The following is a 13,977-nucleotide window of genomic DNA, read 5'->3' on the forward strand; positions in this document are numbered from 1 at the left end:
CAGCCAGTCTGTGCTTCTAACCAGCCTCCTCTGCTCACTCCCAGCCCTCCCCCTGCCCCTGCGCGACGCTTCAATGCAGCCACAGCGCCCCCTTCTGGCAAAAGCAGCACATTTCCCAGGTCGGACCTCTAACCAGCCAGAGTCAGCTTATCATTGAGACCACAGACTGGGAGAAGCTGTGATGAGTATAAAGCTCCAGGGAATCATGAAAAGGAAAGAAGCTCCTGAAACAGCCAAAACAGTTGCCAACACATTCATTTATTTACCTAGGCGATTCAGTTTTACTCAATAGAGATTGGCTATGCCTGGGGTTTTAGGCATAAACTAAGCAACAGCCCTGCAGATATTAGCATCTTGATTTGTTCACGGAATACTCCTGGAACCATAGCTAGGAGCAGGCACAAAGCTTTGACATGTTCACCCCCAGAATTCTATTGGGGTAAAGAAGGAGAGTGTCAGACAATCCCAGTGGATCATGTTATCTCACTGAAGGGAGGAGCACGGGCGAGCTACTGCTAGAGATTTGTGGCCAACGTCCTCTCCAGGCCTCCTAACACCTTCCATCACCTGGCTGCTGCCAGCTCCCGAGGATGCTCCCAAGAGGACCTCAGGTTTGGGGAGCATGGCACTGGTCCTGCTCTTGGGGGAAGGCTGCTGTGCACAAGCCTCCCTTGATGGGGGCTTCTTTCTGGTTTTCGTGTTGTTGTTGGACAGCAGCTCGCAGGTCTGCAAGCCTGGTCATTGCCGGGGTTCAAGAACAAAGAATGAGCCCTGAGACAGCAACAAAGACATCCATGGTTTATGGGAGAAGGGGTCACACACAAAGGGTGCAGGCAGGACGGGGCAGCAGTCTTGGCTACTCAGAGGAGGAGGAGGCTCCCACTCACAGGGGGAATTGATGTCAGCTGTGCCCATCCGTGACCGGGCACTGATTCGGCCCTCTAAAGGATTGGATCCTCCTGTGAGGGCAGCAGGGCCCTCTCTGCTCCCAGGAGGCCCGTCTCCACTCCAAGGCAGACACATGTTCTGCTCTGTAGAGAATAACACAGCAGAGGCCAAGGGAGTACAGAGGCTTCCCTGGAGGCTCCCCAGGTCATCCACTGGCCACATCTCTCCCATTGCTGGGGTCCACGGCCACATTCCACGGCGCTGAGAACCTTCCCAGTTTCCACCGCCCCAGAGAACCTGTGCTCCATTTCCTCTCCTACACACCACCGTTAATTCTGGCCTCTGCTCCTGAGAAGCAGCTGCAGACCCACCACGCATCCGCCAGCCTCCTTGGGCGGGGCAGGCGCTGCTGAGAGCCTGGGGAGAGCAGAGGAGCTCTAGAGTTCGTGGAAGGGCAGGCGGTGTCTGTGCATGGCTGTGGCTGAGCTGCTGGCACAGAGGAACAGGGCCGAGTCTCCCCGCTCTGCAGGCTGGATCTTCAGAGTCAGGTACGTGCCACCAGACCTCTCAGCTGAGAACCGATCCTTTAAAAAGTTGGCCTTCTCTGAAGGCACGTTGTTATAGATGGACATCAGAAACTCCAGCCCTTTCCCCAGGGTCTGTCGGTACCAGTAGATGTACTGATGACCGGGAATGGGGGCACACCTCAAAGTCACGTTCTGTCCCGACTTTGTGATGTGGTGGCGAGGGCTTTGTCTGACTCCAGGTTCCATGTGGCCTGTGGGAGGACACAGGGGCCAGACAGAGGAAGAGACCAAAGTCAGGCACTGGGCTTAGGTTAAGGGAAGGGGTGGGAGTTTCCCTCCCACTCCCAGATCTCACCTACTCCAGGAGCCCAAAGATGGCCCAGCAGAAGAGCCTGCCGTCCATGGCAGGGCCTGGGCGGTGCTGAGGCCTCCCCCAGTGGGGCATCTGGTCCCTAGCAGCCCAAGGGAGGCGGTCCAGTGATGTCAGAGTCTTGGGCGGCACCCATGGTCTCAAGAGCGCCCCCAGGAGCAGGAGCAAGGAGGCTTGGCGCCCACGTGGACAGGTGATGCTCTGAAACTCAGGTCCATGTCCTGGAAGGTGCACACCCACAGGCCCCAAGTGAAAGGCTGCAGCTGCACAGGGACCCTGGGGGAACACAGCCTTCAGCAGAGTGAGGCCAGGCATGAAGACCCGACCCAGGCATGAACACAGGCTGGAATTATGCCCCTTGTTCCAGCAGGCAGATGGTTAGGCATGAGCAGAGAAGGGGTGCATGGGGCCAGATGGCAGGAAACCACACCTCATGCAAACAGCAGGGTCCATGGGTGGATAAAGAAAAGCCACAACCTCCAGACTGAGAAGAAACCTCGGCATTTGGGGTGATAAGTGCTCTGGGTGCAAGGAAATGTCGAGAAGAGGGCGCATCTCTGTGTCCAGATGGATCCTGTTGGCTCATGATGCTCTCAGCATCATAACGTTATAACACAATTAGCTATCAGAGCAGAAGTGCCCTTCATGCACTAAAGCCATGACACGTGTGATCAAGCTCGATGAGGACAAAGATCCCTCCTCCCTTGGGGAGGTGATAATTAAGCTGAGGTGATAATTAAGGAATAAGACCCCCACACCCCACCTTCCCAGGGAATAACCCGCCCAGACACTCAGATGCCCCAGGTAGCAGGTGTACCACAACACGCAGGGCAGCTGATCGCCTCCCTGCCTGCCTCGCCCTCAGAGGTGGGTGTCTCACTTAAGTCCTCAATGTGTTTCTCAGGTTCAGTCTCTGAAGTCTCTGTGTGAAGAGACACAAACCTTACCTTTGGGAACACCCTCTCTATCAGCCATTCAGGGCCACAATCCAGAGGCATGTTTCTGGATTCTGAACCTGAGGATTGAAACTCTGGGGAGGAAGCGATGCAAATAAAATAGGCCCCTAGGAGGGTTGAAACCAGGCAGGGCCCTGTGGGCTCCTGGGCTCACAAGCCTTTCTGGGTCCCCATTTCTTGTTTTTAGGGAATAAACTGCAGCCTCCATGAGCTTCCCTGAGTTGCAGAGGGCAGGTGCCAAAGGTTGCTAATCAGGGAAGAAAGGGGATGCTGAGACCAGGGAGGAGGAGTCAAGACACAAGAGTGCAGCCTTGGGGCAGGGTCCTGGTTCCCCTCAAGGCATATAGATAAGAATATCTGGAGTTCCCGTCCCATGGCTCAGTGGTTAACGAATCCCACAAGGAACCATGAGGTTGCGGGTTCAGTCGCCCTGGCCTTGCTCAGTGGGTTAAGGATCTGGCGTTGCTGTGGGCTGTGGTGTAGGTCCAGTGGCAGCTAGGATCTGGCATGGCTGTGGCGGTGGGTGTGGCCAGTGGCTACAGCTCCAATTAGACCCCTGGCCTGGGAACATCCATATGCCTTGGTACGGCCCTAAAAAGACAAAAAAAAAAAAAAGAAAAGAAACAAAAATCTTTGAGTTCTTCTACTGAACTAAAACCCTGACAAATGGAAGATGATAAGGAAGCCTTCTTCAATAGGGAAAGAAGTCCACCAGGCCACTGAACTCCAGCTTTGGAACTAATGCAAGCTTGCCTCTCCCCTGATCCTTATCTCTGGCCCTGTCTTCACTCCCCAAACTATAAAACCACCTTCCAATCTCCCATGAGTCAGACACAGTCTTTGAGGCCTTAGGCTGCTGTGACTCTCCTTTGGCTGCTAGAGCAATAGAGCTATCTTTTCTCTTTCACCCAAAACTCTATGTTTCTATTCAGCACCTGTGAGTAGAGGCCAGGCACCAGTATCAGTGTGGAGGGGAATGCCAATCAGAGGCTGAGACCTGACCCCTAAAGAGACATTTTAGTGCTAGGGAAGAAGAGCAGATGAGAAAGTAGGTACCCAGCCCAGTGCCCTGAACAGAGGGACTCAGAGGCTCATTGGCTGCCTTTGGAGTTGAGAGCAAGTGTCTGTGCAGATTTGGGCTCTGATCAGGGAAGGGGTTGCTCTAGCCTTGAGTGGGAAAACGAGAACTCAGAAAACACACAAGCTGGATTAGAGAACCTGGAATTGGTGAAGATCAGCATTCCGCTTGACACAGGCTTGGGTATTTGGCAGTAAGTAAGGCCTTAAAACCACTAGACCTCAATGTGCTTATCTTTATAGAAGTTGACAGAGCAGGGTCATGCTCAGGTGAAGGGAAACCCACACTCCTAAGGCAGAGTTGCACACCCCTTGACCTGGTCCCCAGCAGGATGGTTTGGGGCTTGGTCAGGGGAGCCTGGAGTGCCCTCTCAGGGGGAAGGCGGGAGCCTGGTACAGATGCAGACCGGTGAGCTTCCAGGAAGGGATGCAGGGCTCTGCCAGCCCTTGGCTGCTGGTGTGCACTGGCCTGATGCCCATTACAGGGAGCAGAGCCCGAAGATACGGGGTTCAGCCGGGACAGCTCTGAGCACAAAGGTCTGAACTGGAAGGTCAGGAGGCCATGACTTCTCACTGGCTGGTGTGAGCAGGGCTTCTCAAGGGCAGCAGACCCTATGGCTGATAATGCAGGATGGGAAGCCCTCAAGTTCTATGGTTAAAGAGACAGGAGGAATAAGGACCAAGCCTGAAAGGCAGTGTTGAGTGGAAGAGGAGCCCGTGAGGTACCGAACCGCTGGATGTGCAGCAGCATGAACTTGAGACACAGGGACCAGATGGGGGATCTGTGGTCCTCAGGGGCTGGAAAGGACAGAGCCCCTGCTGAGGGAATGAGGCACTTTGAAAAGTGTCTGAGCATATGTGTGGCTGGAGTCAGATCTGAAAACCCAGCTGAACTTGGATGGAAGAAGTCAGAGACAGGCACCTATTGGAAGCAGGACTGGGAGGACAGAGGGTCAAGTGTCTCCCAAAAGGCTTTCCGGGGAGGCCAGCCCATTGGAAAATGCGTGGGATAGACTTGAACATCGTCCTACATTCAGCTGCAGGCCCAGTCTTGCTCAGGACAGGTGGCTGGTGGCTGTGATGGAACTCAGAAGAGCCATGGCCATGAGCCCGCAGGCGGTCTCAGGGTCTGAGCTTTCCATTGAGGGTCTTCCAGGAAATGGGGAACCGACCTTGGTTGGCCCCACAGCCTCCTGGCTGGGTGCTCGAGGTTTGTGCAGAGGAAGCGGCTGGCTCTGCAGGGCTGTGTCTCTACTGCTGGCGCAGAGATACACGGCCGAGTCTTCTGGTTTCAGGGCGTCCACGTGCAGGTAAAGGGAGGAGCTCTCTGGGCAGTCAAGCCTGAAGCGACTTGGAACAGACTCATTTCTAGTAGGTTCCTTGTTGTTACAGGTGAACATGAGCTCTATTGGATTCTGAGCACTCTGTTTATACCAGTACATAGCATTATGTCCCAGATCTTGTTCACAAGTCAAAGATCTCTTATCTCTCGTTCCCAGGACCAGGTATCTGGGTGTTTGAGTAACTCCAGTGTCCACAGAGACTGTCAGGAGAAGAGGACAAAGTTTAGACAAAGCCCAGAAGGGAGGGTTGGCTGCAGCCTCAGGGCAAGAATTCAGCATCGAGGGGCAGCCCACGAGCACCCAAGACTCACCTGCTCCCAGGAGACAGAGGACCACAGGGCAGAGCACCCCGAGGCACATGGTGGAGTCTGTTCAAAGTGGCCTCAACAAACTAGGATGCCCTGGGCAAGGGGGCTGGTCTCTGGTCTCCTCCTCCTTGGTTGGTGGCTTTGCCTGTGATGTCACTACCCCTGAGTGTCTGCAGCCCCAGTCTCCCTTCATCCCTGATGGAGATTCTTTTTTTCCTTATATAAATTCTGAGAGAAGGTGGATTTGAATTGTCTGGGTTGGGAAATTCCTCTGATATTTGCTCTTAGGCTATTAGCTTCCTTCCTTATTACATAGATCCTGCCCCTATCCTCCCTCCCTTCCAAGACCCCCTCTCAGCGACAGACTCCCCCCCCCACTTCAAGAGATTTCCTCCCACCCCTGCTTAGTCAGGATGGATCACAACATTCAACACATAAGCCCCCTGGAGCCCCACTGCCCAACCATGTGCAGGGAGACAGACTGGAAGGTTGTGGCCGGGTTCTAGATCAGTGCCCATCACTAAAAAGGCAGGCCTCTGATGCTGGCCAGCAGCCAGGCACTGGGAAGAGTTCTGAGGGGACCAGCTAACAGGTAAGCCATTTGTGGAGAGTGCAGGGCTTGGCTGGGTTTCAAGAAACAGGTTGCTGCAAGAAAGCAACACAAGGCATTGGGGCAAGACAAATCAGTGTGAAAATGATTTCAGTGGAGCACCTAGGAGACATCCACAGCTGGTGCTCCCAACTGACAGCAGGTTGGGGCCCCCACTTGCCAGCCAGTCTTCCCTCCTCACCTGCCTGCTCTGCTTCCTCCCAACCCCTCCCCCCTGCTCCAGCAGCGACCTGACAATGGAGCCACAGCGCCTCCTTGTGGCCAAAGCAGCACATACCCCAGATCGCAGGCCTCTTACCAGCTGGTGTCAGCTTATTATTCATGCCACATAATGGGAGAAGTTGTGAGGCCTATAAAGCTCCAGTGAGTCATGAAAAGGAAAGAAGCACCTGAAACAGCCAAAACACTGGGCAACACATTCATCCACTTACCTAGGACATTCTGTTTTCACTCAAGAGAGTTTGGCTATGCCTGGGTCCTTAGAAACACAACACAGCCCTGCAGATATTAGCATCTTGATTTGTTCAAGGAATTCTCGTGGGACCATAGCTAGGAGCAGGCACAAAGCTTTGACATGTTCACCCCCGGAATTCTATTGGGGTAAAAAAGGAGAGTGTCAGACAACCCCAGTGGAATCAAATGTAAGAAATGGATGCAGTATTTCCGTGTCAACACCACTTCATGACTGTGAGAGCATATGGCCTCAACCCTTGCCACCTAGGAACTGAACTGAATTGCTCTCCAAAGCCTTGTGCGTTTCTCAAATGCTAGAAACCAACCCTGGCCCATCCATTCTGCAGACAGCTTTCTATTGGAGACCAGCTCAGATGACTTATCACTCCTCCTCTAAACTGTTTCTCCTTTGCCCACGTAGTTATTGGACGATCATCTATGTTTGTATGGTAGACTCTTGGGCCAGTAATGAATTTTCATTGTAGTAAAGTGGAAGACAGGACTCAACACAGCAAAGAAATGACCTATATTTGCTGAAGGATTTTTAGCATTTGTTTACTGTAACATATTTATTACTACATGGGAAGAATAACACAACAGTTACCCTGTGTTAAGAGTTGATAATTGAAATGCTTTTTTTGACTCAAGCATGTGCTGGGTCAGGAAGGAAATAGCACATTTTCTAATGTAATAAATGTTACAGATTTTCAATATGGCCCATGAAACAGACAAAAAAACAAGTCAAGTCTGATTCTTTGGGTTAGAATTTAAGCAAAAGGGGTTGGATATTCTCCTGAACAAGTTACACATACGATGGACCTTAAAGCCACGGTAGCTGGAGATACTCCATTCTTAGAAAAGAATCTAAAAATAACTCTTGTTAAAAGGCCAGCATTGCTACTATTAACATTATTATGATGGCCACTCCCTGTAGCAAGAAGATACTGGTTGGGTCTTCTACAAGAAGACAGCAAAAATATGAATAAATAAAATTTTATTACATTCTTTGGCTCTAATACATAAGCTAAATTCCACAGATTACAAAAAAAGGATTTTTTTCATTTTTTAAAATTATTTTTCCACTGTACAGCATGGGGGCCACGATACACTTACATGCATACATTTTTTTTCCACCCTTCGTTCTGTTACAATATAAGTATCTAGACATAGTTCTCAATGCTACTCAGCAGGATCTCATTGGAAATCCATTCCAAGTTGTATCCGATAACTCCAAGCTTCCAATTCCTCCCACTGCCTCCCTCTCTCCCCGGGTGGCCACAAGTCTGTTCTCCAAGTCCATGATTTTCTTTTATGTGGAAAGATTCATTTGTGCTGTATATTAGATTCCAGTCATAAGTGATATCATATGGTATTTGTCTTTCTCTTTCTGGCTCATTTCACTCAGTATGAGATTCTCTAGCTCCATCCATGTTGCTGCAAATGGCATTATGTCATTCTTTTTTATGGCTGAGTAGTATTCCATTGTGTATATATACCACACCTTCCAAATCGAATCATCTGTCAATGGACATTTGGGTTGTTTCCATGTCTTGGCTATTGTGAATAGTGCTGCAATGAACATGCGGGTGCACGTGTCTCTTTTAAGTAGAGTTTTGTCCGGATAGATGCCCAAGAGTGGGATTGCGGGGTCATATGGACGTTCTATGTATAGATTTCTAAGGTATCTCCAAACTGTTCTCCATAGTGGTTGTACCAGCCTACATTCCCACCAACAGTGCAGGAGGGTTCCCTTTTCTCCACAGCCCCTCCAGCACTTGTTATTTGTGGACTTATTAATGATGGCCATTCTGACTGGTGTGAGGTGGTATCTCATGATAGTTTTGATTTGCATTTCTATTATTATCAGCGATGTTGAGCATTTTTTCATGTGCTTGTTGGCCATCTGTACATCTTCCTTGGAGAACAGTTTATTCAGGTCTTTTGCCCATTTTTCCATTGGGTGATTGGCTTTTTTGCTGTTGGGTTGTACAAGTTGCTTATATATTCCAGAGATTAAGCCCTTGTCTGTTGCATCATTTGAAACTATTTTCTCCCATTCTGTAAGTTGTCTTTTTGTTTTCTTTTGGGTTTCCTTTGCTGTGCAAAAGCTTTTCAGTTTGATGAGGTCCCATGGGTTTATTTTTGCTCTTATGTCTGTTGCTTTGGGAGACTGACCTGAGAAGATATTCATGAGGTTGATGTCAGAGAGTGTTTTGCCTATGTTCTCTTCCAGGAGTTTGATGGTGTCTTGTCTTATACTTAAGTCTTTCAGCCATTTTGAGTTTATTTTTGTGCATGGTGTGAGGGTGTGTTCTAGTTTCATTGATTTGCATGCAGCCGTCCGGTTTTCCCAGCAATGCTTGTTGAGTAGACTTTCTTTTTCCCATTTTATGTTCTTGCCTCCCTTGTCAAAGACTAATTGACCATAGGTGTCAGGGTTTCTTTCTGGGTTCTCTGTTCTGTTCCATTGGTCTGTCTGTCTGTTTTGACACCAGTACCACACTGTCTTGATGACTGTGGCTTTGTGTTGAAGTCTGGGAGAGTTATGCCCCCTGCTTGGTTTTTGTTTCTCAGGATTGCTTGGGTAATTCTGGGTCTTTTGTGGTTCCATATAAAATTTTGGATTGTTTGTTGTAGTTCTGTGAAAACTGTCCTGGGTAATTTGATAGGGATTGCACTGAATCTGTAGATTGCTTTGGGTAGTCTGGCCATTTTTACAATACTGATTTTTCCAATCCATGAACATGGAATATCTTTCCATTTCTTTACATCTTCTTTAATTTCTTTGATTAAAGTTTTATAGTTCTCAGCATATAAGTCCTTTACCTCCTTGGTCAGGTGTATTCCGAGGTATTTGATTTTTTTTTGGGGGGGGGTGCAATTTTAAAAGGCATTGTATTTTTGTATTCCTTTTCTAATATTTCATTGTTGGTATACAGAAACACGACTGATTTCTGAATGTTAATCTTATAACCTGCTACTTTGCTGAATTTATTAATCAGTTCAAGTAGTTTTTGGATTGAATCCTTATGGTTTTCTATATATAGTATCATGTCGTCTGCATACAGTGACAGTTTTATCTCTTCTCTTCCTATTTAGATGCCTTTTATTTCTTTTGTTTTTCTGATTGCTGTGGCTAGGATTTCTGGTACTATGTTGAATAGCAGTGGTGAGAGTGGGCATCCCTGTCTTGTTCCAGATTTGAGTGAGAAGGCTTTCAGTTTTTCCCCATTGAGTATTATATTTGCTGTGGGTTTGTCATAAATGGATATGATTATGTTCAGGCATGTTCCCTCTATACCCACTTTGGTAAGAGTTTTGATCATGAATGGATGTTGGACTTTGTCAAATGCTTTTTCTGCATCTATTGAGATGATCATATGATTTCTGACTTTTCTTTTGTTAATGTGGTGTATGATGTTGATTGATTTGCGTATGTTGAACCATCCTTGTGAACCTGGGATGAACCCTACCTAGTCATGGTGTATGATCTTTTTTATATGTTGTTGGATTCGGTTGGCTAAGATTTTGTTGAGGATTTTTGCGTCTATATTCATCAAAGATATTGGCCGATAGTTTTCTTTTTTGGTGGTATCTTTGTCTGGTTTTGGAATGAGGGTGATGGTGGCATCATAGAATGTCTTTGGGAGTGTTCCTTCTTCTTCAACCTTTTGAAAAAGTTTATGGAGGATGGGTACCAGATTCTCTTTATATGTTTGGTAGAATTCACCTGTGAAGCCATCTGGTCCTGGACTTTTATTTGTAGGGAGTGATTTTATGACATCTTCAATTTCATTTCTAGTGATCAGTTTGTTCAGTTGGTCTGTTTCTTCTTGATTCATTTTTAGCAGGCTGTAAGATTCTAGAAAATTATCCATGTCTTCTAGGTTGTCAAATTTGTTGGCATATAGTTGTTCATAGTATTCTCTTAGAGTTTTTTGTATTTCTGTAGTATCCATTGTGATTTATCCTTTTTCATTTCTAATTTTGTTTATTTGGGTTCTTTCTTCCCTCTTAGTGAGTCTAGCCAGGGGTTTGTCAATTTTGTTTATCTTTTTGAAGAACCAGCTCTTGGTTTTATTAATTTTCTCTTGTTTTTTGGATTTCTATTTTATTGATTTCATCTTTGATCTTTATACTTTCCTTCCTTCTGCTGGCTTTAGGTCTTTTTTGTTCTTTTTCTAATTTGTTTAGGTGGAGGGTTAAGTTGTCAATTTGAAATCTTTCTTCTTTTTTGAGGAAGGCCTGTATCCCTATGAATTTCCCTCTGAGCACTGCTTTTGTGGCATCCCATAGATTTTGAGATGTTGTGTCTTCATTCTCGTTTGTCTCAGGTATTTTTTAATTTCCTTCTTGAGTTCCTCATTGAGCTATTGGTTTTTTAGCAGCATGTTGTTTAGTCTCCATGTAGTAGGTTTTTTCTCATTTCTTTTCCCATGGTTGATTTCTAGTTTCATACCATTGTGGTCAGAGAAAATACTTGAAATAATTTCTATGCTCCTAAATTTATTGAGGTTAGCTTTGTGTCCCAATATGTGGTTGATTCTTGAGAATGTTCCATGTGCACTTGAGAAGAATGTGTATTCTGATTTTTTTTGGATGTAGTGTTCTGAAGATATCAATTAAGTCTAACTTTTCTATTGTGTCCTTTAGGATCTCTGTTGCTTTATTGGTTTTCTGTCTAGAGGATCTGTCCATTGGTGTGAGTGGGGTATTAAAGTCTCCTACTATGATTGTATTCCCATCAATTTCTCCCTTTATGTCTGTTAATATTTGTTGTATGTATCTGGGTGCTCCTGTATTTGGGGCATACATGTTGACGATAGTAATATCCTCTTCTTGGATGGATCCCTTGATCATTAAATAGTGTCCTTCTTTGTCTTTCTTTACATCTTTTGTTTTAAAGTCTATTTTGTCTGATATGAGTATGGCAACTCCTGCTTTCCTGTCATGTCTATTGGCATGAAAAAATTTTTCCCACCCCTTCACTTTCAATCTGTATGTGTCCTTTGTCCTAAAGTGAGTTTCTTGTAGGCAGCAGATTGAAGGTTTTTGCTTTTTTATCCACTCAGCCACTCTGTGTCTTTTGATTGGAGCATTGAGTCCATTGACATTTAAGGTGATAATTGATAGATGATTATTTATTGCCATTTTAAACCTTGTGTTCCAGTTGATTCTATGGTTCTCCATTCTTCCTTTCTTTTTTTAGTTGGATGGTCTCTGATTATTTTCTGCTTGAGGGTTTTTTTTTTTTCATTTTTTTGCAAATGCAATGTTTGGTTTTGGTTTGTGGTTGCCCTGTTTTTTAAGTATGCTAACCCCTTCCTATAATTGTGTGTTTTAGCCTGATGGTCCTGTAGGTTCAAACACTTCATTACTATACTAAAATTAAGAAGAGAAAAAAAAAACAAAAAAAATTTTAACAAAGAGTCTATTAATTTCCTTACTTCCCTTGCCCACATTTTATTATTTTGATGACTATTTTTTTAAATTTTATTTTATTTTAAACATGTTCAAGATTAAATCGGTATACTGGCTATTTGAGTGACTGCTCTCTGATTGTGGTTTCCTCAATCGTCCTAGTTCCCCCCCCCCTTTTTTTCCTCCCTTTCTTTTTGTTTTAGAAAAGCCTTTTCAGTATTTCTTTTAGCCTGGGTTTTGTATTGCTGTATTATTTTAGCTTTTGGTTGTTGGAAAAAAAATTTTATTTCCCCTTCTATTTTAAATGATATTCTTCCTGGATAGAATATTCTAGGTTGCATATTTTTTCCTTTTAGCACTTTAAATATCTCTTGCCATTCCCTCCTGGCCTGTAGAGTTTCTGTAGAAAAATCAGCTAAAAACCTTATGGGGGTTCCCTTATAGGTAACATTCTGCCTTTCTCTTGCTGCCTTTAGGACCCTCTATTTATCATTAACTTTTGACATTTTTATTATAATGTGTCTTGGTGTGGGTCTATTTGGGTTCAACTTGTTTGGGGCCCTCTGTGCTTTCTGTATCTTGAACTCAGTATCCTTTAGATTTGGCAAGTTTCCAGCGATAATTTCTTGAAATATATTTTCCATCCCCTTATCTTTTTCTACGCCTTCTGGAATTCCTATTATATGTAGATTGTCCCACTTTATATTATCCCATAGGTCTCTTATATTGCTTTCCTGTTTTTTGATTTGGTTTTCTGTCTGCTGACCTGATTGGGTGATTTCCATTATTCTATCTTCCACATCACTGATTCGTTCTTCTGCATTATTCATTCTGGTTTTCACTGCCCTTAGTTCAGTCTATATCTCTGCCAATGAATTTTCTAATTTTTCTTGGCTCCTCCTTATATTTTCTTGTTCCTTTCTGAGGGCGTCTGCATTACTGTTCATATCTTCTCTTAATTCCTTCAGTATTTTCACTATTTCCCTTCTGAACCCCAAGTCTGTTAGACTGTAGAGATCTGTTTCATTGTTGACAGCTTTAGGTGAGTTCTCCTGTTGGTTTAACTGGGGTTGGTTTCTCAGCTTCTTCATCTTGCTTATCATTTTCTTTTTCTTGGTGGAGTTGTATTCCCTGTGGCTGGGCAGGGTTTGCCTTGGCACTGCTGTGGAATGTTTCCCAAGGGCTGGTGTTGTTGGTCGGTCTTCTTTGAGGCAGGGTGGCTTTTCCTGAGGGTGGACAGGGTTGGCAGGGTCTCTCTGAAGCAAAGGAGGACTTCCTGAGGGCAGACAGGACTGGGAGGTCTGCACTGAGATGGAAGCAGATTTCACGCGGCCAGGCAGAGTTTGCTCTGGTGTTTTTGGGCTGTAGGGCTCTTCCAGGCAGCTGGCGGTGCTGGGCAGCTGTTCCACAGGAGTGCTGCACCCCCGAGGTGGGAGAGGCTGGCTGGGCCACTGAGAACCCAAGGGCTCTTCCCCAGGGCAGCTGAATTGGCAGGACCACCTAGGGGTGGAGGCAGATATTGCATGGCCGGGCCAAGCTTCTTGTAGCTTTTCTGGGCTGTGGGGGCTCTCACAGGGGGCTGGCAGTGCTGGGCAGCTGTTCCACAGGAGTACAGCACCCACCGAGGGTGGGAGCAGCTAGCTGGGCTGCTGAGAAAACCCAAAGGGCTCTTCCCCAGGGCAACTGAATTGGCAAGGCCGCCCAGGGATGGGGGCAGATATTGCACAGCTGGGCCGAGCTTGTTCTAGCTTTTCTGGGCTGTGGTCCTTTTCCAGGCAGCTGGCAGTGCTGGGTGCTGCTCTTCGGGGGTGTAGCCCCTCCAGAGGGCAGGCAGGCCAGGGCAGGGAAAGCCCCTGAGGTGGTTGGCTTCCCACAAATTGTGAGGCCAGCCCTCTGGGATGGCAGGCAGTCTCAGGTCTGGTGCGTGAGCATAGGGGAGGGGAGGGGGGATATACTGAGAAGCACAGCTTTCCAATAGTTGGCTGGCAAGTGAGCTCGCTGTGGTGTGGGGAGTATTCTATGGC

At 46.6% G+C, this 13,977-nt stretch overlaps 1 protein-coding gene and 1 gene segment (V, D, J or C); one reads left to right on the forward strand and one right to left on the reverse strand.

The window, feature by feature from the left end:
* LOC100302368 (trypsinogen) overlaps nt 343-13,977 on the forward strand; it is a 43,284-nt gene continuing 29,649 nt past the window's right edge. For 3 of the 5 annotated variants that reach the window (XM_021078462.1, XM_021078464.1, XM_021078463.1), the window contains exon 1: nt 343-1,436. The gene's annotated coding sequence lies outside the window, so the exon portion shown is untranslated. Of the gene's footprint in view, nt 1,437-12,915; nt 12,996-13,977 lie in introns of those variants that run through there. The other 2 variants (XM_021078461.1, XM_021078460.1) reach the window with 1 other exon arrangement.
* Nucleotides 1,370-5,789, reverse strand: LOC110257559. The segment is given in 2 exon segments: nt 4,628-5,361; nt 5,473-5,789. Coding segments are annotated over 2 exon segments (537 nt in total).

Source organism: Sus scrofa, chromosome 18 (assembly GCF_000003025.6).
Source record: "Sus scrofa isolate TJ Tabasco breed Duroc chromosome 18, Sscrofa11.1, whole genome shotgun sequence".
Classification (NCBI taxonomy): Eukaryota; Metazoa; Chordata; class Mammalia; order Artiodactyla; family Suidae; genus Sus; species Sus scrofa.